Here is a 25,747-nt window from a genome sequence, read left to right as displayed (position 1 = left end):
ATATATAATTAATATATTATAATATATTATATATAATATAATATAATTAAATATTAAAATAGAGACTAAAGCTCTATTTTAGATTTTCAAAGGACCGGTTTAATAAAAGAGATATTTTAAAACATTCAAATCAGTTAAATTACTTAAGACACTACAAAATAAAAATTTCATTCACTATAGAAACCTATCTTACTCTCCTGAAGTATATACGCAGGATTATATTATATAGTCCCACTCCCTCATAAATCACTCAGTATACCTTAACATTATCTCCAAGGTTTATCCCCTGGTGCTGAGCCTCTCAGGCAGCATAGTTTTCACACTCAAGCCAAAAAAAAACTAAAAACACCAGTTCCATGACATAGGAGGCAGAGAATTTCAATAAATTGGCCTCTTCTTCTCAGCATAATTTTAACTCTCTTGGAGCCCAACTCTATGTGTGAAAATAACCAATGACCCACAACAGGGAACTTCACCCCGTGCAAAGAAAGAAACAGGCCCAGTTTATAGACCCCACCCAGGTCCCTCCACCAATTCTAATAAGTACACGCCTTTTCCATAATCTCACAAAACACAGCTCAACACAAAGTCCAGTGCTTCAAAGAAAGAAGACTGAGCGTTAATATCATGCCCCCACAAAGGAAATTAAGCCTTCAGTGCAATGGTTCACCCAAGAGGATGACCCTAAAGAGAATTATTAAGCCTAGGACCTTAGAGAAGATGGTGGCAGAGTTCTTTATACATAGATGACCATACCCTGCTTCTTGTAATATGAAGCATTTGAGGAATCCATACATGGTTTTTCAAATGATAAACTATGGTCCTGTGGGGATGATGATCTCACTAGCCCCAAACCAACTTCTTTTTTTACTTCTTCTTCTTCTTTTTAATTTAAATTTTACTTAGTTAACATACAGTGGTTAACAACATACTTAGTTAACAACACTGGTTTCTGGAGTAGAATTCAGTGATTCACCACTTACATACAACACCCAGTGCTCATCACAAAAAGTGCCCTCCTTAATACACTTCATCCATCTATCCCATCCCCCCACCTACCTCCCTCCATCAACCTCCGGTTTGTTCTCTATGGTTAAGTGTCCCTTATGGTTTATTTCCCTCTCTCCCTCCCCCCCATATGTTCACCTATTTTGTTTCTTAAATTCCACATGAGTGAGATCATATATTTGTCTTTCTCTGACTGGCTTATTTCACTTAGCATAATACCCTCTAGCTGCTCCATCCATGTTGTTGCAAATGACAAGATTTCATTCTTTTTGATGGCTGAGTAATATTCCATTGTGTGTGTGTGTGGGGGGGTGTATCTCACATCTTCTTTATCCATTCATCAGTCGATGGGCATTTGGGCTCTCTCCATAGTTTGGCTATTGTTGATAATGCTGCTATGAACATCAGGGTGCACGTACCCCTTCAAATCTATATTTTTGTATCCTTTGAGTAAATACCTAGTAGTGCAATTGCTGGGTCGTAGGGTAGCTCTATTTTTAACTTTCTGAGGAACCTCCATACTGTTCTCCAGAGTGGCTGCACCAGCCCAAACCATCTTCTAAATGCCATGTTCCCAACACGTTTCCAGCAGTTTACACAGCACTGTAGGTTCAGTGGCCACAGTCTGGGAACCATGAGCTGGTGAGAGGCAGAGCAAGACTCAGAGGCAGAGTTGCAGGTATTCCTGGAAAGTAACATGAAGCAAGGAGGTCACCTCTCTTGCCCCAAGAAGGGGATACATGAGTGGCAGTTAGACTGAAAAACCGTTAGGGAAGTGAGACACATTTATTCTTTTTTATTATTTATTTGACGGAGAGAGAGAGGGATAGCGATAGCAGGAACACAAGCAGGGGGAGTGGAAGAGGGAGAAGCAGGCTTCCCGCTGAGCAGGGAGCCTGACGCGGGGCTCGATCCCAGAACCCCGGGATTATGACCTGAGCTGAAAGCAGATGCTTAACGACTGAGCCACCCAGGCGCCTGAGACACATTTATTCTTAACCTTCACAATATTCTCACTTTCTCTTTAAGGTAAAGGAAGACATTTATTCCAGACAAAGGTTAAGAGGGAAATCTGGCTGCATGCTTCCTTTCTCTGAAACAGGACTGGCTTCCAGCTGGGAACTGGAGCCATTTAAAACACAATGATGCCCGGAGACAAGAGAGCCCTTTTGTGTAAATTATAAGTTGGGCTGGAAAAAAAACACCAAGTAGTAGGTAATATACTTCAGTGTTACACAAAGAGATCAAGGAAAATAGAAAACAGAGGTCTCTTTCCCAAATCTATACTTACTTTACATCATTTTTCAGAAATGTTGAGGCATTCGTTAAGGATGGACTTACACTTCCACCCCAGATGCGTAAATTTTTTTGTCAAGTACATTTCCACGACATAAAATGTGTGTGTCCATTTATTCAACTCGTAAATGCCATACAATTTGGTTTTGGTGTCTTTCTCTCATGGGGCTGAATTATTTCACAGTAAACTTATGCCAAGAAGTACTGGACCAGAGGTGTGTCTTTGCAGCTCAAGCGCCCAGCACAAGGATCTGCTCTCTCACTAACTTGAGTCTGGCCTGGGAAAGGGTCAGGCCGGCAGGGAGCATCACCAGCAACCTCCCTGCAGAGCCCAGGGTGAGATGCAAAGAAGATGAGTGCAGGTTCCAGCCGCAGAGCCAAGACCAAGAGTTTGACAAGTTGTATCTTTACAAAGCATCACCAACCATTTCATCGGTGCCTTTCAAAATCGAGGAATGCACAGGAAGAGGGCAGCTTTGGGTAACTCCCAGCAGACACAAAACCAGCGGGGACCAGGACTCGGGAGAGGGATCCCGAAGCCAGCTGCTTTCTGTCGGCTGTCTGGCTTACTTCTAACAGGGATTTCTGTTCCCAAAATAGAAACGAAGGACCTCTTCAAAGCAGATGCAACAAAGGAACAGTCCCATTCTGCTTGCCAGGAAGAAATAAGGCGCGGCGACACCCGAAAGTCATCTCTTCTGGAGCACAAAGGGCCGGACGAAGGGCCTTTCCTGGGGCACAGCTGAAACAGCCAGCCTCCTCAAAGACCTGGGCCCCAAAGCCCCTCGGGGGTGCACCCACTGGAGTAAGGCAGTGCTGGCAGGCTCCCACACACGCCTCCTCCCGCCCAGCACAGGACAGCAACAGCTTCGAGGGCTGCGCTCACAGGACAGCGGGACGGCCAACAGACCTTCGCAGGCTCTTCCCACCCTGCCTCGCCCTTCAACCAAGAAAATCTTTCAGTCAAAGCAAAAACAGTCCATCTGCCTATGGCTAAACAGACAGGTTTTCTATCTTCCCTGCTGTTTTGGCTTGAGCTCTTCCGACTGCAAAGTTCTGAAGCTCCCTTTGCTAAGCTTTATTAAGGCCAGAACTATGTATGAGGAAACTAGGACAAGGCCACCCTCGGGCAGCCCTGCGCTGCGAGGAAACACCACAGCCAACATGGCAGCTCGGGCTCCTGCCGGGTAAGGCGACGCAGCCTCTGTGCACGCGCACGCACTCACATGCACGCACATGCACATGAGCGTGCACGCACGTAGGGAGGCGCGCACGCGCAAGCGCTGAGGGCGCTTGTAAAATCTCAAAATGGGGTGCTTCGGGACCCATAAAGGCAGAATTAAATGTTTCAAAGCACACAAAGAGCGAATAAAGTTCTTAACAAAGCTGGAGTGAGCACCTTAAGGAAACAACAACAAAGAGGATGATTTCTTTTAAGAGACATTCAAGTCCAACAGCGAAGTTTCCTAGTTATTTCGAAACTCAAGGGGAGGAAGACAGAGACCAACCCCTCCACAAAGGATCACAAAATACTTGAAAGTAATAAAAAACTTGACAGTGATTGGGACATCAAGATCCTTCTTTGCTTCTTAAGCAATAAAGTACTGTCTCATTTCTCAGGCATCCTGGAAGGAGTTCTCAGGGTCAAACTATACTCTTTAAAGCACATTAGCACACACCCAAATGGAGATGTTACCGTTTCTGCTACAAGCCAAAAAGGGAATCAAACACTCAGTCACTATGGCAGGAACTCCATGAGCACGTGGACTGGCGGAGTAAGGTAAGAGCCAAACGCACAGCCTGCCCTGGGTTCAAATCCAGATCCACCACTTACTGCTTGCCTGACCCCAGGGAAATCATGTCATCTCTGAGACACAACAGCCAACAAATGACGATATGGTTACCTACATTCAGGTCACTGCAGAGACTTAGAAAGACAGTAGGGGCCTTAGTAACCGATCATAAATATTAATATAGTCAAATGATACAAAGAGCAGCATGGCTTCTAATCAGAGAAAACCAGCTGCTAATACGTATGACTCACAACAGAAGTACCTCTTCCCAAGACTCCTCCTGGTTTACCTCACCCTCTACAGTCCTCCTCACTCAGTTTCCAGTGCTCCTGGGCTATCTGCACATACCCTCTTTCATGTTTACTCAGGACTCCCCATGAGAATACCAACTCTTAAGAACAAGTCTCACATTTTCTAAGGATAGGTCTCATATTTCTGGTTTTTTTATACAATCTACTTCCTTCCCTGTGCCCCTCAACCATACCTGTATCTCCATATCTGGCATTCCCCAGAATAACAGCCTCAGAGGAAGACTTGAGGCAAACTCACACCTTTCACATCTTACAAGCTCTCACACTTAATGAGCTCAAGCCCTGTCCCTTTGCTATAAGTGAGGAAGAAATCAAGGAACATGGTGGTGAATAGTATTGACCAAGTCACACCGGTGGGGTCAAGTCCCCGGGGCAAAGACCTGGGCCTCTTGCCTCCCCCACCATACCATTGGCATCTGCTTATCACAGAGCCTACCTTATAAGAAAGAACAATTGCCACTGGCATTATAAAGATACATGTCCAAATGACCCACATATCTTACCACACAGCACTGGGCCTTGAGTTTCAACATTCCTGAGAGCAAGATAAGGCCTACTTCAAGAAACAGCCCTGCATACCCAGGATTCTGAGCTCTGGCCCAATTGTTCTGTTCTCTGCTCTTTTTGACCTCCTGTTTAGATACTTAATTAATTACAAGAAGAAGAAATCAAACAGATAAAGATACTCAGGCATCTTGGTCACTCATTTCTAGGTAATAATAGTAACAATAACAATAAAGCTAACATTCATTTAACCTTTGCTCAGTGCCTCTCTTGCAAGGCACTTTATGTATCTCATTTAATGCTCACAGCAACCTTGTATGGATGTTATTAGTAATCCTCAGTTAACAGATGAGATAACCAGAGTCTAGAGAATTTAGGTGATTTGTCTAGGGTCATACAACTCTTAGGAGGCAAAGCTAAGATTTGAACCCTATTCCATCCTACAAGCAGATCCACAGAGCAATCAAAACAAAGGGTTATAATAAGAAATAAAGCAAAGCTGAGGTATCAAAAAATGAATATGTTTTAATCTTGGGAATTCCTTTGAAAACTAAGTTGTATTTTTGTTGTAATATTATCTTCAAACCCAAACTTTATGAGTCTGTTTGGAAATAGCAACAAGTCATTCACCAATAAGCACACTTCTTTCAGACCCTTTTGGTCACTTCCCGTGAACACTCCACAGGCAGAAACAAATGTGGATACTGTGGAACCCAGCTGGCACATGAGAGTCCTGACCCCCAAAGACTGACGCAGCGGGTGGCCACAGGCGGGACTTCTCAGGAGCCACAGCAGACTCAGTCCCAGGCTGGTGAGGCAGCAATGTTTTTGGAGACCCATTATGTCCCAAATTTTCCACCACATACTATCGGAAAATAAAAAGGACCTAAGTTGTTATTTCTCTGAAATTCTAAAATTTCATATGGAAAATAGGGCAAACATAAATAAGTCTGTGCTTTTATAATTAAATGTCAAGACTGGTTTTCAGATGGCAAAGACAAAAATTGATATCAATATTTTATTGACCTCTATTAATATTTAACATTAAATATGGAGCCAACTCTCTGTAGAAAGCTGTTTCAATGTACTGAATCCCTAGCACTGTGAGGGGGTGATGCTAAATGCCAGGAACAGACGAAAGAAGTCACCATGTCATGTGAGGTAGAAAGAAGAAACCCAAGTATCTCAAACTCATTCCACCATGAAATCCGCTGGCAGGCTGTATGAACACCCCACCAAGTGCCAGACACAATTCCAGGCAGTTGGGCACATCAGTGAGCAGAACAAGGGTGTAGAGTTGAACAATAAACCTACTCAACAGGTAAATTAAGTCGTTTGCTCAGAAATGGTAAGGCAAGCGCAGAGCAGAGCGGAGGACAGCCAGGACGGCCAGAGGGAAGCGGCATCAGAGAATGCTCCCTGAGAAGGCAGTACCAGAGCCAAGGCTAGAAGGAGGCAGGGGGGCTGGACACAGGGATGTGTGAGAAAGAGCGTTCCAGGGAGGGGTCCAAGAACAAAGAAGCAGCCTAGCTGGACAGAGTGAATGAGGGCAAAAGTATCAGGAGATGAGGTCAAAGAGGCAATGGGGGGTCCCAAGAGCTTGTAGGCAACTGTAAGGACTTGGCATTTACTCAAGAAGAATGAGGAGCTATTGAAAGAGTCATGCATTCATTCAACAAGGACTTACCAGATGCTAAACACGTCAAGCCCTGTGCCAGAAGCTAAAGACATAAGAACAGGAAGAGGGCTGAAAAGAGGCAAAAAAAACTAGACTCCTCAACCTTCAGTGGTAGCTAAGGTCTTCTTTAGTAGACTAAGTAACCAAGAGTACATTCCAAGCCTCACATGGGAACCTGGAAATGAGCACTCAGTGGGCTCGAAGGACGCCTCTCCACCCCTTACTTACATATAGATCCTGAACGACTACCAGGAGAACACCAAAAATATGGAAGATCCTAAAGTTGTGTAAATCAGCAGTGAAAATCAAATGAAGTCCAAAAATCATTTTAGTCCTGATTATACCTCATTAGATTCTAAATATTTAAATCTATTGATGGTATTATAATAGCTCTGTAATAACTACAATGGTTTAAAGTCTTAACACCCTATATTTCCTAACATTTCTAAATGGCAGAATGTTTACTGTTCATTGATATCTAGATATGTATTTGTCATTTTGGTAAACAGACAGTAATAAACATCAATGCTTGGTCTTTCTCCTCTATTAAACTACATAGATTGTATCTCCTTAATACTTCCTCTGTAACTCACCCGTGATACTAGTCATTTTGGACTTTCAAACACTCTTAACACATGCAATATATACATGTATATATATACATACATATATATGTGAAAATGTATATATATGTATATACATATACTGAGTTGTGACATTAAAAATCTCTATATACATATGCATACCACACATATAACTTTTTTTAAGTTTCTAAAAACAACAAAAAAATAAAGTTTCTAAAAACAATACTTAGCCTTATAGTTGTGAACTATATTCTATCTTCTATTACACATCACTTCTTGAGTGATGGTTGTGACCTACTAAAATGATTTCGTGACCTGCAGTTCTAAAACACTAGTCAAGGCACTTAACCAATTCACTATTATTTAATAAATAACCTCAAATTCATCACAACATCACCTGTCCCCTACTTTGTCCACCTACCCTCTCAACCCGCAGAGAAGAGCAAATTCTAGTCTACTCGTAAAATTTTAGAGTGTCCCGAAGGATGATCCTTCAGAGCACAGCCCTGCAAGACTCATGAACTAACCAGAAGGCAGAAAGGAACTAACTCTTCTCTGCTGGAGCCAAACAGAACTCAACCCATCCGCACTATCTGTGCATGAACTTGTCAAAGTCTCCAGTATTCTGAAATAACTTAATGAAAACACATTCTACTGCTAAAGGATCTTTGTCTTTGGCTTCCAGTGCTTTGATAAACTTGTAAATGGTCATTAAAATAGGACAAGTATAAGCACTACTTTGCATTTGAGAGTAGGGCAGATTCAGACTCAGGGGGTCTGCAGTGAGCCCCAAGATTCTTCATTTCTAACAAGCTCCCAGGGGATGCCAATGCGGTGGTCCAGTAACAAAGCCCTAGACAGCACTGGGTCGTTTACAGATCAAGGTAGCCCTCCCTAGCACCCCCTAACAACTGTGTTCAAATACACAGCAAAGCCCTCAGCAGACAGCATCTGCCGTGAAGGCAGGTGTACAGGTGATATCCACAAGCACATTAACGTGGGCTTCAGCTGATGGCGACCCATCGATGGTGGTTGGAAAAGGCCATCTGGGAAGACTGGAGAACAGCACCTAAGTGAGGGAGTAAAAGAACCACGTGGAGGAAACTGACTTGGAAAGCAGGTCCAGGCTCCTTGAGAAATCTACAGAATGTCCACAGATGAAAAGAGAACATCTATTTGGAAGTAACTCATGTGGAGGCCACTTTCAGGCAAAAAGACTTGAGCAATGGAATGTAGAAAAGACCCATCAAAATATCCATAGGCTCTAACTGACCAATGGGCCACTTACAACTAGGCACAGTTACCAAAAAAGGGAGAATTCCATACATCGCCATACCTCCTCTTCTTCCCCCTTTACCCCACCCACTACATCATTGCAGATAACCTCTCCTCTGCTGTCCTGACCACTCCTCTCTTGCGGTGTATTCAGTAAACTTCTATTTCCTTTGTTCTGCCTCTGATGAATTCTTGTGCAGCCTGCACCACTGACTTCCACCCTACCGTCGCCCCACATTTGGGGGGCCCCCATCCAATCAAGAGATACTATATTTAGACACCACGACTCATATACTACCAACTTGGATACACTAAAAGTTAGCTGTGTCTAACAGACTTGCTAGAGTTCCAGCTGGCTGGAAAAAAACATATATTGACAATGAAAACCATCATTCAAAAAAAAAAAAAGTCCACCTCCACCCCTTTTTTTGAGACAGAGAGTGGGGTTCGGGGGGTGGTGCAGAGCGGGGGAGAGAAAGAGAGAGAGAGAATCTTAAGCAGGTTCCACATCCAGCATGGAGCCCGATGCAGGGCTCAATCTCACAACTCTGAGATCATGACCTGAGCCAAAATCAAGAGTCAGACGCTTAACCAACTGAGCCACCTAAGCACCCCCCACCTACCCTATTTTATTTGAAAGGAACACAGATGCTCCAAATACTCCGTGTCAACTGGCCACTTTAATTGAAATTAGATACATGCTTCTACTACCCCATTAGAAGTCAAGTTCAGAACACAATGTCTGAGTGTAAAAACTATCATCAGCCAATTGCTTATATTCCATCAGTTCACAGTTGTTGTTGTTTTTATTTTTGTTATTTTTTTGAGATTTTATTTTTAAGTAATCTCTACACCCTACATGGGGCTTGAACTCAACAACCCCGAGACCAAGAGTCTCATGCTCTACAGACTGAGCCAGCCAGGCACCCCTGTTGCTGTTGTTTTTAAATTACCATATTCCTCTTCATTTTATACCATTCTTAGAAAATATTTCCCAGCATTTTCTCCATCAAATCATCAAAAAGTAACTATTGGGAGTTGAAATTCCACCCATTTGGAGGTCACCATTAGCCAACTAAAGTTTGAACATGCTATTCTACATGTTCTACATGTTACTGAATTAATAAAGAGTAAAAATAAAATTCCAGAAAAGGCAAAGCCTACACTACTACAGCCTTCCCTTATTTGAAGCCATGCAGTCTTTCCTCATTCTTGTGGGTTTCATTAAACTAAGAAGCACAGAACACTGTAAACTGATTTGCTAGTTTCCATACTTGCTGCCAAATTTCCACTTCTGCAAAATCAATTTCAATCAAAAAAAAAAAAAAAAAAAGGTAAAGTTAATCTAGTTCTTCACAAATGGTCCAGAATGTGAGGTAAAAATTTGGAAGAAAGGAAAGCAGTGGTTGGCAAATAATGCAAATGTTAATTTATTATCTTTATTTTTTAAATTGCTACATTGTCTCAGAATCATTTCCTCCTCTTAGCTCTGGAAAGTTTTTAAAATGTGGACACTGCCAAACAATGACCTTGTTATAAGCCAAAGTTCAGTTATTTTAAGGAATTTACTACCTTTTTGCTGAAGGAGTTCTCATGGAAATCCTTCCAAACCACCAACTTTGTTTAGAATTTTTACACATTTACAATATAATGCTGTATAGTTTCTAAAAATTTTAGGGTTTTACTTTGTGCACTGCTTCAGCCTTTAAGAAAGCAGTACAACCTAAAATCAGTGACACAGGTAGACAAAGGGACACTTAAAAGGGAAAAGCATGAAGTAACTTTGGTGTAGCACGGTTACATTACAGGGAAAATCAAGCTAGGGGCAGGATGCCGTATGCCCCAGCTGCTAAGTCCTAGACAGAAAAGCAGTTTTGAAAGCATACCGTTTCGCATCTGCTGACTTATTAAAATACCTCCCCCTTGGTGTCTTCAACAGCAAACTCAGATATGCATGTAAAGACCAATTGGCACCATGTTTTCAGATCCTCAGATGAAATAAGTCCCACTTAGCCAGAATCCAAACAGCTGGGATATTCAAATAACTGGAATTTTTGTGAAAAGGAAAATAATTACAACCACAAGAACTTAACACACAATGTAATCAGCCAACTTCCCAATTACAATGGCTTGCCAGGACAGGAGGGAGAGGGGAAAGGAGAGGGGTCAAGGTCAAGAGGTGAAAGCAAGAGGAAATGGTCCAAATGGGAGACGAGGGTGAAGGAGGAAACTAAGGCACCAGAAAGAGAAGGGACTCACAGGAAAGGCAAAGAGTCAGGCCCGTCTGCAACCCAACAACAGAGATACAAAATACTCTGGCACGTGACATGAAAGTAAAGGAAATCAGTATAAAACTGGTCTTCGCCTTAGGAAAATCTCTCTCCATGCACATCTTGAAAAGCACAAGAATTAAAGTTTGATGAAAGCATGCACTGGTCTGCACATTACTTAAATCAAAGGTCAGAAAGGACAGTTAGGGACTCACGGTCTGCATTAGTTCTCCTGGCAAGACAACCTGTTACCTCTTACCAGGAGCCCAGGAAAGCTGCTGGACAATGCTAGGCAGGGCTTACGAGCGGGTGGTCTCTTCCACACCAGTCTGAGTGAGGTTCCATTGCCTCTGTTTCAAACTCCCAGGGAAGCAAACGGTGAGAACGAACAAGCAACTGAGCTGCACGCTACATCTGAAGTGAGGCTTATTCATCTCAAGCTGTGTGGTGTCGGAGCTAGATCTGAGTGAGAACAGCCGGCTTGTGTCAAGCGTACGGTCGCTGCACAGGTTACTGTAGAAAGCGAATGAGCGTGCACGGGCTATTCCCCTGGAACACTTCCCAATCCTGATAAAACTGTCCTCGTTCTTCGCAAGTCCCACCACGACATGTGACAGGTGGAAGGGGTGCACTGGTTACAAAGTAAGTAAGACAGACACTCTTCTGCTAACTGTTAATGTTGTGGGCCTTGTGTACCCACACCAAAAACAACACACACACACACACACACACAAACACACGCATGCCTCTAATCACTGCAAGTACTGTTTTCAAACGTACCAAACGTTTCTCTGATAACTTAAAAGTGCATGACTTCACACTATCACATGCAGTGAATATTTCTAATACAGTTAATTATTTGAACCTTTCAAGCAAAAGTACATCTTGCAAATACAGGTATAACTGAAGACTGCCACACAATGACTTCAGAAGTCTTCTTCGTAATTCGGACTGCCATCTGAGAACATTTTCATCAGCCTCCCCCCTTGCCAAAGATCCCCTGTTGAATCTAGCCAAGAGCTAGCCCAGAACTCAGACAATGATGTTATTACAGGAAGAGATTCCATGTGAAAGTAGGTCTATCGTTCAGTTAACACAGATTTTCAATCTCACTGGAACATAAAAATTGCAACCTTTAGAATTGCTCTTACTCAGAATTCTGTTCATTTCAATTCTACACCAAGTCAGTGACTCACCACCCTTGGAGGTTGTGATGAAAACTGTAGCGAACACCCTGAAGGCCACTCTGAAGGGTGGGGTGGGGACAGGGCTCCAGGGACAAGAGCAGGAGTCCAGCCAGGACATCAGAGCTGGGCTCCCTTTAAAGCAGCTCCCTTCCTTCCACGTAAAAGCTATACCGGCTGCCTTCCCAGTATGAATGCCAGCCATGTCAGCAGCTTTCCTTTGATCTGACATGATCATTTTGCCAATTAAAAAGAACTCGTTCTCAGCCATGCCCGGAACTGGGGAAGACAGCCACTGGAGACCCTAAGAATCCTCCCCACCTCTGGACATGGGAGCATCATGCCAGAAAGAAAACAAAAAGCAAAACCCTGAGCTGGGTGCCTCCCTAGGTCTGGGTATGCCTGCCTACATCAGTCTCGAGTCCGGGGGTGGGGGCGGGGGGGGGGGGGGGAATCGTGCAGGAAGAGTACAGCATGTGTCCATGGTCCAGTCCTGAATCTCAAGCTGGGTAGCCAAATGACTCAACTATTTGTAGCAAAATGGCCTTTTGTGTTTCTGGGCCTAATGGGAGAAGGCGGGAGGGGTCGGGCAAGTAGCCCATGACCTATAGGACAACTACAAAAGTGCCTAACATTCTTATTACCACACACACTCCTGGGCACCACCTCTGTTCCTGAATCATAATCTCTTAAGGTGGAGTTGTGGGAATCTGCATTTTTAACAAGCTTCCCCCTTAAAATTCTTAAACATACCAACATTTGAAAAACAGGTCTAAACTCAAATTAAACTGATGTGTGGGAGAATGGGACAGGAGGCTGGGGGAGCAAAGGAGGAAGGGATGGAGACAGGAAGAGCAGGCTCCCAAGGATTGGCACCAGGGCACCCCCCACCTTGCCTGAGTGCCAAGCAAACAGGACCCACCACCAGTGAAGCGGGCGGGAGGGGGATGAGCGACAAGTCCTGAGGTCCACACCCCACCACCAAATGACTGACAGAAGCCATCTTACTTTTCTTGGTGAGTCAGGGCTCACATGAGATCTAATTGCTCTAGAAAAATAGAGATGTGGCACGCCTTGCTTCTGAGTGCCATGGAACGATTCATTCCTGTTATGCATTTTAACAAGTCAAGATGAGCCCAGAAAAGTACTCACCTCTCCCGCTGACATCCATGCTTCACAAGAGAGGAGGGCGGCATTCCAGGCAGAGGAGCCGGGAAGGAGGTCTACAAGGTGTCTAACTAGAGAAATGGGGTGAAACAGGGAGCAGTGGGAGAGGGGCCCGGAGACAGAGACCAGGCCAGGCCACTGTGACCCATGGCCACAGGCAAGTCCAGCCTTTACCTTTTGAAGCAAGGCCGTGACACGTCAGCTGTTCGGGCCAGAGGGGGTCCCAGACCAGGAGCATCAGCATCCCCCGGGAAAATGTGAGAAATGCAAAGTCTCAGGCTCCACTCCTACCAAATCAGAAACTGCATTTTTAAAGAGCCCTCCAGGGGCGCCTGGGTGGCTCAGTCGTTAAGCGTCTGCCTTCGGCTCAGGTCATGGTCCCAGGGTCCTGGGATCGAGCCCTGCATCGGGCTCCCTGCTCGGCGGGAAGCCTGCTTCTCCCTCTCCCACTCCCCCTGCTTGTGTTCCCTCTCTCGCTGTGTCTCTCTCTGTCAAATAAATAAATAAAATCTTAAAAAAAATAAAAATAAAAAAAATAAAGAGCCCTCCAGGTGATTCTGACACTCACTGAAGTCTGAGACCCTCTGCTCCAGAACACAGTGAGAACATGGGAGGAGAGGAGAGAAAACCAGAGGCCAAGGGCAGAGAGCAGTCTGTCCAGTGGCGGTTACACGAAGCACTAAGAATCCAAGGCAGTAACTACACGGAGGAACGAGAAAAGCCATGTGAAGAAAAGCAGAAGTCAGCTCGCAGGACTTGGTGATACAGAGACTGGACGAGCAGAGGAAGGTGGAGAGCCAGAAGAAGACCAGGCTCCCGGCCTGGGTAACCGGCTTTAAATCCGGGGAAAGACAAGAGATTAACTTTTATTATCATTGCACAGATAAATGTGCCAACCTTGAAACACTCGAGTCTGTTTTTGTAAGCCAGCCTGGAGGCTTCCAGATTCAGGAAGATTGTATTTAAATGCTTTTATAAAACAGCACAGTTGTGAAATGCATCCATGTGCTTTCTTCAGATACATTCTTCAACTATTTTTTTCAGCAATGCATCTTGGAAAGCTTTATAAACAAAAATCAATCCAGATTCAAAGTCTTGGAAGAAGGGAAGCGCTATAGAGAAATTACTTCACACAATCCAAAGAACAGCCATTTGCAGAGAAAAGTATGAAACACTGCTTAATGCTCATCAGAATTTTGAATAGAAAGGAAACAGTACGGTGTCTAATACCAAACACATGTTAAAGGTTTCTCTGCCCAAGAACGGTATTTACCTTAAGTCATTGGGCTCGAGATATTGATGGGAAAAAAAAAAGTCCATTCTTAATTAACTATACTCATAAAGGATGCAGTATAATTGAACGGCAGCAAATGTTTCAAAAATAATTTCTGGGTTTATAAAATGTTTTTACACTTATTGTTAAATACGCATGTGTCTAATGTTCTGGATATTCTCTTTTAAAAAAGCAACAAGGCCCACTGTGAAGATGTGACTCCAGGGAGCTGGGAAGCCGTCCAACGTCTCCATCTCCAGGCCCCATCCTTCCTTTGGCCACTTAACACAGAGCAGCCGTCTGGTAGGACGTTCAGGTCGTGTGGTCCTGAGTTGGACAGCCACTTCTGCCCCCCTCCCACCACCACTCTTTGAAATGGCATCCAACCAACAGCAGCGAGCCTGGAACGGGAGGAACGGGGTCCCATCTGCCGCAGGAGGGATGGGGTCCCGTGCCCCTCCCTGACTCCATCATAGCATCCTACAGACTCCTCGCTGGGGTGTCCTGCATGCAACAACCACCTTACAGACTTACTCCAGAGTTGTCTTATAGTCCCCCACCCCCAAAATCCTAAAGTCATGCTGACTGTACTTTATTAAATGAAATAAGATTACTAACACAGGAGAAGCTGAAGTTCGGCTGTAACTCAGTAAGGACCTTCTGACGGAAAGGGAGGTAATGCAAGTCAGGTGGACCGGTGTCCTCACTTAGAATCGTAACACTTAGGATAGGTCAGCCCTGTTTTACGCACTTTACATTATTAACTCAAAATCTTTATAAGAACTCTATGAGGTGGGTAATGCTATTACCAGCATCCTCCTTTTATAGATGGGGAAAATGAGGCACGGGCAGTTTGAGTGAATCATCCCAGATCCCACAGTGAGGACTGGGCAGAGCTGGGATTTGAACCGGCAGGTGGGGCGAGGTACCACCACGTGTCACCACCTCTCTCCCGGCCAGCTCCTACCTCCATGAGCCCGGGCCCTTCTCCTGCTGCCCTCGCTGGCCTCGCCAGGCTACGGTGCGGTCGGTGAGAGCAGAGATGGAAGGCTGGCCCACGACCCTCAGGAGTGCTCAGCGCGGGCACCGTTCACACTTCTGTCCCCACATACACAACCCCCCGTGGGTCGCACCGTCCCCACGGCGTCATCCCCGTCTTGCTCTCTCCCACACCCGGCTGCACGTGCACCCCTGCCTCCACGCCCCCACCATTGTCCCCTTCCTACTGCACAGCACGGGTTCTGCACAGAGGCCTGGGATGACACCACCAGCCAGAAGTCTTGGCAGCCGTCAGTACAGATGAGGTCTTTGAAAATCCTGGAGCTGGCTCTGAAATTCAAAAGTAGGATAGAAATACCGTACTTTCTAACAACGCTGCCGAAATTCTCACCCACGGGTTAATTTCCCCGGGTGGGCTTCTCACTAGCTCTGTGGACCTCATCGGTCTTGACTTTTGGGATATAGCTGCCCAAACAACCCTCCAAAGTTCTGAAGGTCAGAGGCTGAAACCAATAGCAAGGATTCTTAGCCCACAGCTTGAACTGAACTGGGAGTTTTGCAAACACTTGCTGAAATCTACCCTGTCCCAGGCAGAGCATTTTCTTGAAGCTGTCTTTATTATAAATGAAGAGACTCGGAGCATTCTAACAACTGTTCACCAGGAACCAGGAATCCAAGTTCTTGGCTGCAAAATCACATTCTTTCTTGGTAAACAGTATGAAGAAAATATATCATCTAGTAAGCAGAACAGCAAGAACCCACTGATCTGTTTTTCCACCAGTAAATGGAATGCTGGGGCAGAGTTTTGCTGTTCACTGGTGCCAGGACTAAATGCCCCCAGCATCTCCTCCTGGCCAGTGCCCTGCTCACCTCACCAAGCCTGAAGCTCTAAGACACAGTACATTGTAGTTGGGCTCTGGAAAACACTCCTACCACCATTTGGTGAGCACGCCCTCACCTAAAGGAGGAACAAAGAGGGACAGTCAGTACAAAGGAAGGCAAGCTGGGCCATCCAACCCAGAAAAGAGGAGGATCAGATGGGGCATCAGAAGTGTCTTCAAATACCTGCCAACATGGAAGAAAAGCAAACCCTGCTCTTAGTCATGGCCAGAGGAGGCACATTTCAATCCAGCCTGGAGATGTTTCCAGCTGGTATACTGTCCTCAAAATGGGCTACATTCAGTGGTGATGAGCTAGGTCAGATGGGTGCAGGTGACTATTGTGTCTATGAGACAGAGGTTAAAAAAGACATCTGCAAGGAGAGAAGGAAATAGCAGGAGAAAGAATAGCAACAACAAATAACACAGTATGAAAAAGGAAATAATTGGTTGAGTCACAGAAATAACTATACTTAAGAATCTCACCATTCCCCACTAATTATCGTATGCCCCCATTCACCCCAAACATGAACAAATTTGGTCAAGTTCATGTAAAACCAATACTACTCCGCTATTTCTCAAAACAGATCAGAGAAAGATTTGCAAAGTGCTGTCCTACATGTCAGCTGCTTATGACACTACATAAAAGACAATCTTTTCCAGGTAGGTTCCTGAGGCAAAAAGAAAGGCTTCAGAGCTCTTGAACGGGCTTCTGAAAAGCCGGAGAAGGTACTGTGTCAAGGGTAGCAATCAGCTACAAGAGAACAGATTTGTTGCTGTGGCCAGAAAGAAGCTCAGGCAGCAAAGGGTGTTTCCAAAGCTGCAGCACATGGGCTGCCACATGAAAATCAGTAGGTCAAAGCAATGACCTTCGATAAAAAAGCAGTATGTGCTCTTAGGAGAGCGTCTGAAAATAAATTATAGCCTTTTCTCTTTAAGGGGAAGGTAGAATACATGCTCCTTGAGTTTTGTTAGTAGGATGGATGGATGGATGGATGGATGGATGGATGGATGGATAGATGGATGGATAGATAGATAGATAGATAGATAGATAGATAGATAGATAGATAGTTGATATATAGGTAAAAATAGATGTAGATCACAGGCAAACAGATATACAAATGGATGGATAGACAGAAATAGAGATGATAAAGATAGATAAGGCAGACAGGTGGACAGGTAGAAATAGGTACAGATAGTTGATAAAGATGACAGAAATACAGATAGATGATAGAAATATAAACAGAGGGGGGCCTGGGTGGCTCAGTCTTATTAAGCGTCTGCCTTTGGCTCAGGTCATGATCCCACGAGCCCCACAATGGGCTCCTTGCTCAGCAGGAAACCTGCTTCTCTCTCTCCCACTCCCCCGCGTGGTTCCCTCTCTCGCTGTCTCTCTGTCAAAAAATAAATAAAATCTTTAAAATATATATATATATAAACAGATAAAGTCAGAAAACAAGCTAAAGAAACAATTGTGAAGAAAATGAACCAAAACCCTCTAACAATCTATATAATAGAACATTCTAAAGCTTGTGGTTTCTTTTATTTAGTATTTTAGTACCTCTCTAAGGGCTTACAACTGTGGGATGTTTTAGCACTAAAATTCACTCTACCCAAAAGTCCATCAGAAATGAGGAGGTAGCCACAAATGATGCAAATTCACCTTTCACTGAGGACACATGCAACTGTCCATGTGCTACAAGAAAACAGCAGTCTCCAACAACGGAGGAACACGCTGTTATCCTGAAATGAGCATGAGATGATAAGCTATAAGCTGCCCCAGGACTCACTGGTCTGCCATTGCACTGGGTCCAGTTATGTATGGCAGCAGCACCAGTCGATTCTGGATTAAAATTATGAGTTCCCACGAGAGGGCATTTTCTGGGAAGACTTCATTATAATCCTTTCTCTGCCTCCTTTGAACATTGCCGGTAATCCAGCCAAGGAAAGAGGAACTCTGTATCATGAAGGACTGAACCACAGCCTTAGTAATAAGCTAGAAAGAACTACTATTGGCCTAAATACTGAATTAATTAACAACAGATTTCTTAACTGCAAATTTCTATAAGGTGTAATCAGACGACAAAAGCTTTTAAGGGACCTGGTCAAAGAAGGAAGGGCAGTTGTGAAAAGGGCTTGGAGCTCAGTGCACAGATGCCAGAATATTCTATCCCCTGGACTTCCCTCTAGTCAACTGTACACATTTCTTTAGAGACTTGAATTGTGATCATGAAAGCAAAATATAAGTAAATATCCAAATTCAGTGACCATAAAATCTTCAAGAAAATGTATCACACTTCCAGCATTTTCACTATTGTCCCAGTGGCTATCTTATTAGCAGATTCCATTTTAATGCTAATGAGAAAGAATTTCATAGAATTCACTGATTAAGACAAACCAAGAGTTTAAAAAAGAAAAGGCTTATTATGGCTTTAGAGATGTGCTTCTTCACTGTCACGCAAAATGTTCTGGAAGCACAGACGAGAAGTAGGGCTACCTCTGATAAAGGGGTCTGCCATCCAAACCTCAGCAGTTTGGGACTACCTGTCCTGGGTTAGAAAAAATGGATTTGGGACAATGGAATTTCTTTTCTGACTATTAAGTAAACACGTGAAAAAGGAACCGAAGCAGACACTGGAGATCTGACATCTTTTCAACCTCTATCTGGCCAACAGACATGTTCTAATCTTCACCCACCACTATGCACCTGCCAAAACTGCCCCTAGCTCTAAAGCAGGGTTTCTCAACCTCAGCACTACTGACAACTGGAGTTGGAGGATTCTTTGTGGGGGGACTGTCGTGTGCATCGTGGGACACTTACAGGATCCCTGGTCTCTACACACTAGATGCCTCCTACCTCCCAGTTATGATAACCAAACATGTCTCCAAACATTTTCAAATGTCCCCTGGGAGACAAAATTGCCTCTAGTTGAGAACAACCGCTCTAAAGCATCCAGACCAACAATAAAACGCCCCACAAGATCATTCAGCTTCTCACAGTTTGAGGCCACAGGCTACACTGTGAACCCCAGACAACCATCTTGCAAATGTCCGCCATGAGCACAGGGTGGATGGGGTAGGACAGATGGGTCAGGGCAGATGCACCATTATCAGTGGGAAAGCAACTGCATGCCATGATCCAGCAGTGATGAGAACAGATAACAGCACCATCCCTGAGTCTGACAAACACTATCATACAAGAACAAAAGGACAGGCATTGAATTCCTCTCTATGCTAGCCATTGAAAGAAAGGCTAAGTCTCAAACTTATGCCTTAATATTAGCCTTCTGAAGACCATTAAAACAGGGACGATTTTTAAAACAGAGCTTTTCCACAGGAACCAGACCATTTTCACTCTACAATTCAATTCACCAATTTAAAAACCAGACCCACAGCGTCCATCCTTGGGCCCTTCTTGAGCTGGGGCCATGAGGCCACACATATCCTCCCAGACTCTTCCACAGCTACTTGATTTAACGGCAGCATATTGTAACTGGAAATGATTTGTGACAGCTCATAAACAGCTCTGAATACAAACCATTGTCAAAGGAGGTATTAACAAATTTGCACCTCTCAGAGTTCCCACACAGGCAATTTTCTCATCATTCTGACAAGAGAAATGTTTAAGGAAGATGCAACAAACAGTTCTGAGATCTATGGGCAATGTTTCCCAAATAACTGCATCAAACAGCTACTTCATTTCAGCAATATGAATTTCCTTTCACCCCACCAAGTGCACCTGCAGCATGGGATGCCCAGGCACCTGGGCTTTCCCCCTCCATTCACTCAACCCCCTGCTTTTGACCCTCTTCTTAGAAAAGAGAAGGCTCTCTACTGCATGCCAGTACACATACTAGCTTACCAGGGGTCTCATTTGCAAAGGTCTCTCTAAGAAAGCATCCCCAGGGTGCCAGACCGCTAGAGATGCTGTTGGGAGTGTTCTGTAACTTGACCCTGTTCACACCAGCTCTGGATGGAAACCCAGCAGCCCTGATGAAATGCCCGCCCGGAAGCTAGGCTTCAGAAACACCTGACATCGTTCTCACTCAGTACTTCTCAAATTTTAAGGTGCCCGAAACCCCTGGGGACCTTGTTAAAAGGCAGTTTGTGATTTGTGGGGCAGGGGCAGGGCTGAGAGTCTGCATTTCTAACCAGCATCACAGGGAGGTAACTCGGATAACAGAGCCAGGAAAGTGACTCTAACTTAAAAGACGAGTGATTTCTACTCCCCACATAGATAGGACCCACCTCCGATACAGGAGGATGTTTTTAGAGGAAGCAAACAGATTTAGTTTGCTTCCCAAAGTTCCCACCACCAGATTCAGGGCAGTTCATGGATCTGAGTCCTGTCAACATATATAATCACTGTTCTAATTTTCGATAGAATAATAGAGCATTAAAACCTGCTGTGTACATACAGCACCCCCTCCCCCAGGGAATCAAAGCGCTTTAAATTGAATCTTTCTTGCAAAGAAATTCCGTTGCATTTCCGGACAATGACTAACACTCATAATGTCCTAAATAAGTGGTACACTGTTTTCTAAAAGGTTACTTGTGCACAAAGGTTAAGCAGAAACAAGAAGACAACAAACCATAGTAATAAAAGTAGGCCAAATACCACTACTGCTATTACTAATAATAATAATTATCATAATAAAAAATTGTCTCCTTATAAAAAATAACAATCAAAACTGCTCCTTCCCTAATCTTCCCCAACCTGATAAAATACAACTCCAGTTGCTCAGCCAAAAACTCGGATGCACCCTTGTCTTTCTCAGCCCTCACTAAATCCTCAACACTCCGCCTTCCAAGTCCTGGCTCATTCTCTGCACCCGGACCACCCTGACCTGGGAAACCCTCATCTCTTGGGACTTGGGACTGTAACAGCCTCCTGTACCGTCACCCACTTCACTCCAAAGAGATCCACACGAACCGAAGCTGAGACACTGCTCTACTCCACACCTGGAATGGCACCCATTCACCAGAGCCCTATAGGGCCGCATAGGACCATGTGCCCACCTGCGCCCCTGGCCTCCCTCCTCTCGCTCTCCCCTCCCCCTGCTCCTCTTCAGCCACATGACCTTGCCCAGGGCCTTCGCACAGAGTTCTCTCGCCTAGAAATCATCCTAAATACCCATATAGGCCACTCCCTTGGGTCCATGCTCAAATGTCACCTGAATGATAAAGCCTTCCCTGACCACCTAGACACGCGGAATCCCATTTTCATTAACAGTGGAGCTTTTCAGAAACACAATATTGGCTGTATCTATAAGGGCAAAGACTGTCCCTGGAGCTCTAGGCCCAGCTATGCCCCCTAGATCAGGTGAGCAGCCGCAAAGCATCCTGTGCCGGTCTGCACCCAGTCTTCCTTGGCTGTGCAAGGGGAGACCTTCCATACCCCTGCCCAGTCTCTACTCTGCAACCAAGTGAACAGGGCTTGTCATCCTGCAGCTTTGAACACTCCAGTGACTTCCCAAAGCCTATAAGATCCCACCGTCTCAGAGGAGAAAACCCTTAAGCCTCCTGCAGGAACCCCTACCCTGGCCTGCTGCACCCCCAGCCCATGTTACTTTGCACTCCCAGTTGCTGAGTCTGTTCCCCTGCCTCTCGTGTGAGCACCTGTTCTGGGCTGGCTCTCCTTCACCGCCCAGCTCCCACCTCCAGAAATCCTCAGCGACCCCAGGAAACCAGAGAACCTCTCTCGTGTTTATGCTTGCCCTCGCCAGCTCTCCCAGAAGCAAGTCTACATCTATTCACAGGACTGCTTGATCCCTGCATTCTCCCCACTTTACAGTCAGCTCTGTGAGGTTGGGCTGAGCTCGCTGAGTCAGTGAGCAGGCTGTCAGGAACTCACGCAAAGGTCTCACGGTCAGTGACACCTGAGTGTAAAGGGCCAAAGTGCTCTGTGCCCAATCAAGAGAGCCTGTGTTCATTTCTACAGAAAAGAAATAAAAATATGATAGATCCTGATCGTTAGGACATTAATATCAAAAAGATGACTCTGAATTCCAGCTTTTTCTGTTACCGAATATATTCCTTCTTTCATGCTGTCTCTGTCTCTCTCCCTCTCTTACGTGCAGAATTCATAAGGTAATACACACCATATCTCCCTTTACAAATTAACCCCCATTAGCACCTTGTGCCATAATCAATCCCAAAAGGAACCTTGCCTGCTGATATTAAATCAGTCATTAGAAAGACTTATTAGCTTATCGTAATGCTAGTTTACCTGCAGGCTTAGAAATTTCATCAAATAGTGAGGGGAAAGAAGAAAAAAACAGGATTTTTAAAATATTACTCCTCCTAGATTCTTATTACATCTCTATAAAGAAATGAAGTAAATGACACACTTCAGTAAACAGCCTAAGCCTGTTCACGCTAAGAACGGCAGCATACAAAAATGTGTCAGGCTTCCCCTCACAAGGACTGCCTCCGGTCACCTGGAGGCTCTGGCTTCTGCTGCCCATCCCCCATGTCCTCGGCAGCTGCAATGCCGGACACTTCTCCCTCACTTTCCCCCTGCGGCACCTGTCCGCACCTCCGTGCATCAAGACTGAAGGCATCCCCCACTCGGGGCTCCCCTGGGACACCCAGCAGTCTGATCCTGCATCCAGAGCCCAGACCAGGCGGAAATCACTCAGACTTGGAAGCGGGGGTGGGAGAGGCCGTGTGCCAAGAGCAGGCAGGCCTGGACCCTGGACCCTCTGGCTGCCCCCGCTTCCACACGAGCATGCGTTTGTCTCGTGCCATCTGTTCTCGGAGGCCTCGTGGTGCGGCCAGTGGTTTGGAAAATAAGCAAACGCCAACATACAAAATAAACAGAAGAAAAACCCAACACGACTAGATGGGTACTATACTAGAACAGGGCCCAGCTTCCAATATCCTGGTGCAGCCATGACTGTGGACACGGAAGGAAGATGGCAAAGGAGGCTGCTTCTCCATGTTTCGTGTAAGCTTTGCTTGTAGAATCAGCCAACAGCATCCCAGTTTCTCCCACCGGCTTCTTCACATTCTTCAGCAGCCCTTACACATTACATATTCAGATATTTGCCACACACGTCGTGTCTGAGATTCCACCCTGTAAGTGTGGACTCATTCACATGGGGACACTATGTGACACCACAGAGTTACAATGTCACAGTTGTATGTCACAGGTACACAAAAAAAATGCGTCGATATCTACCTGTAATGAATTCCTAATTCTGAAGATGACTAAGTACAGAGGCCGGACCTTGTCACCCACATGTGCAGCAGTCCCAGTGCCTAATAAGGCTGCACTGGGGACCCACCAAGTTCCAATGGAATGACTACAGTGCAACCCTGTCATCGGTCTCAGGTTTCTATTCATAATTATAATAATGTTAGCAATGGCTACTGGAAGTATGTCTCATGTGCATCAAAGGTCAGTCACCTGGTCCAACACAGGGCTGTGGCCTTCCTCTGGGTCCCCAGAACCCGGGTGCACCGGGCAGAATGCACACAGTAAATAACTGTTGAAGAAATGAATGCATATTTGCATTTGAGCTTCAGCAGTGACATCTACTTTTCACTAAAAACTTCATGTTCAGCAAGGAGGCTTATTCTTGTTCCAATATGGGAAGGCTTCCAACATGACCTGTTTCTCACTGGAAGACCCAAGTCCCCTTTGAATCATTTCTGTGCAACCACAAAAATAACATTCTTTTCAATTTGCATCATTTGCAGAGTTGAGTTTTCATAGAAGTCACATATTTGTTTTGAAGACCAGTAAGAAAGGCATCCTAGCCTCCTCCAAGGAGGCCACAGGTCAAGAATTCCACATTTGGATTAAGCAACTGTTCCTCAAGATACCATCTCCTTAAAATGTAAATGATCCTGCGGGCTCAATTCTGAAAACACTAATAGCTATTAACACCTTGGTGTGAAGTAGCTTAGCAGTTAAACCCATAAACCTATTTATTAGTAGTCTGGTGGTCATTCATTCACTCAACAAACAATTCCCAGATAACGCCTAATGAAGTTAATGAGGTGCCTGTGCCTGGCACCAGCCAATAACGGGGGGAAAGCATAAGAAAGACAGCTCTGCCAGCAGAAAGGAGTACATCTGCAGCGGGGTAACTCTTCAATCCCCTGGCATCCAAGTGATGCTGTACGGATCCAGGGCACCTAGGGAAGGTGGGATATGGAAATAAAGCCATTGTTCTGTGAGATCCTGCCCTCTAGCCTGGCTCCTACAGTTACATATCTCTAGACAAATGGACCTTTCCTTGAGGTCATACTGGGTCACAATGAATAACAGACACAAACTGCAAGTGCCATATAAAGGCTCCAGAGAGACTTTTCCAACAAATCCTACTCCATATTCCTTGCATGTAGAGTATTCTCCTTGGAAACTGTGGCAAAAAAGCAGGAAAAAGATCACACCAAGTCTGCATTTAAAGGTGCCTGCAGCAGCAGCCCTAGAGCATTAGGAAGAGACCACATGATAACACACAAGCATGCCAGGTGAGATCCCACAGGTTGCGGGTACACATGTGGGAAGGGCACTGCTGAGGGAGGGTCACAATGACCCATCTAAGGCCAAGTTACTCAACAGGAAAAGAGAGCTGGTGGCGACAGAGTGTGATTAGCCATAGGCTAATACCCAAAATGGGTAATGACCAACTCGGACTCACTCTCTTGTTCTCTACTTTTAGAGAGTTTGAAATGTTACCATAATAAAAAGTTAAAAATAAAATTGTTTAAAGAATAAAAAAGGGCAGTGGCTAAATGTAATGTGGCATACTGGATGGAATCCAAGAACAGAAAAAGGACTTCAGTAGAAAAGCTAGTAAAATCCAAATCAAGTCTGTGGTATTAGTTAGCAGTTCTGTACCAACGTCAACTTGATATGTGATCAAATTATCACAATGCTAATGCGGTAAGTATGCAGTGGTTAGGCAAAACGGAAATACTAGGGGACGCTGGGTGAAGGGCATATAGGAACTCTCTGCACCTTCTTTGCAACTCTTCCAGAAATCTACAGTTATTCCAAAGTAATTGATGGGAAGGTTAAAAAAAAAAAAAAGCAGTGGCTTAGTGATAGAAAGGGAAGGGATATGGATTTTAACATCCTGCAGCTACCCTGAAAATGCAACCCATAAGACCTACCACCTCCTGGCATCTAAAAGCTAGTCAGGTTGGAATTTAACAGACCCCTCGTGAGGAGGGATGTGTTCTGAATGATGATGCTTAAAGGTCCTGAGTTTACCCTGGTCTTTTTTGTCCTTAGCATGCCATTACTGTATCTGTGTGTAATAAATACACATTTGCTGTTAGGAAATTTTTTTAAAGTTCTTATAGATAAAAAAGGCATCACAGACTTTCAGGAACAAAACTAACCTTTTAAAAATCCTGAGTTATAGATCTTGTGATCTACCTGCAAGACTACCTAACCCTGAGATTACTAAGTGCATATGTTCTCATTTCTAAGTGTGACTAACAACATCGGGACTGCAGAGCACCAGGTCCTCCAAATAAACCAGCTAAATGTTGCAATGGGAGAAGAC

At 44.7% G+C, this 25,747-nt stretch overlaps 1 protein-coding gene across 13 annotated transcripts in view; it reads right to left on the bottom strand.

Annotated features, from left to right (window-relative positions):
• LDLRAD4 (low density lipoprotein receptor class A domain containing 4) overlaps positions 1 to 25,747 on the bottom strand; it is a 431,752-nt gene that overhangs the window by 379,799 nt on the left and 26,206 nt on the right. Inside the window, exon 1 of one of the 13 annotated variants that reach the window (XM_078060651.1) lies at positions 13,056 to 13,070. The exons of the other annotated variants lie outside the window; for them this stretch is intronic. Coding sequence (XP_077916777.1) covers positions 13,056 to 13,070 — 15 coding nt within the window. Of the gene's footprint in view, positions 1 to 13,055; positions 13,071 to 25,747 lie in introns of those variants that run through there. 13 annotated transcript variants of the gene reach the window in all.

The sequence above is a fragment of the Halichoerus grypus genome, chromosome 13 (genome assembly GCF_964656455.1).
Source record: "Halichoerus grypus chromosome 13, mHalGry1.hap1.1, whole genome shotgun sequence".
Lineage (NCBI taxonomy): Eukaryota > Metazoa > Chordata > Mammalia > Carnivora > Phocidae > Halichoerus > Halichoerus grypus.
This window is presented reverse-complemented; position numbering and strand designations above follow the sequence as displayed.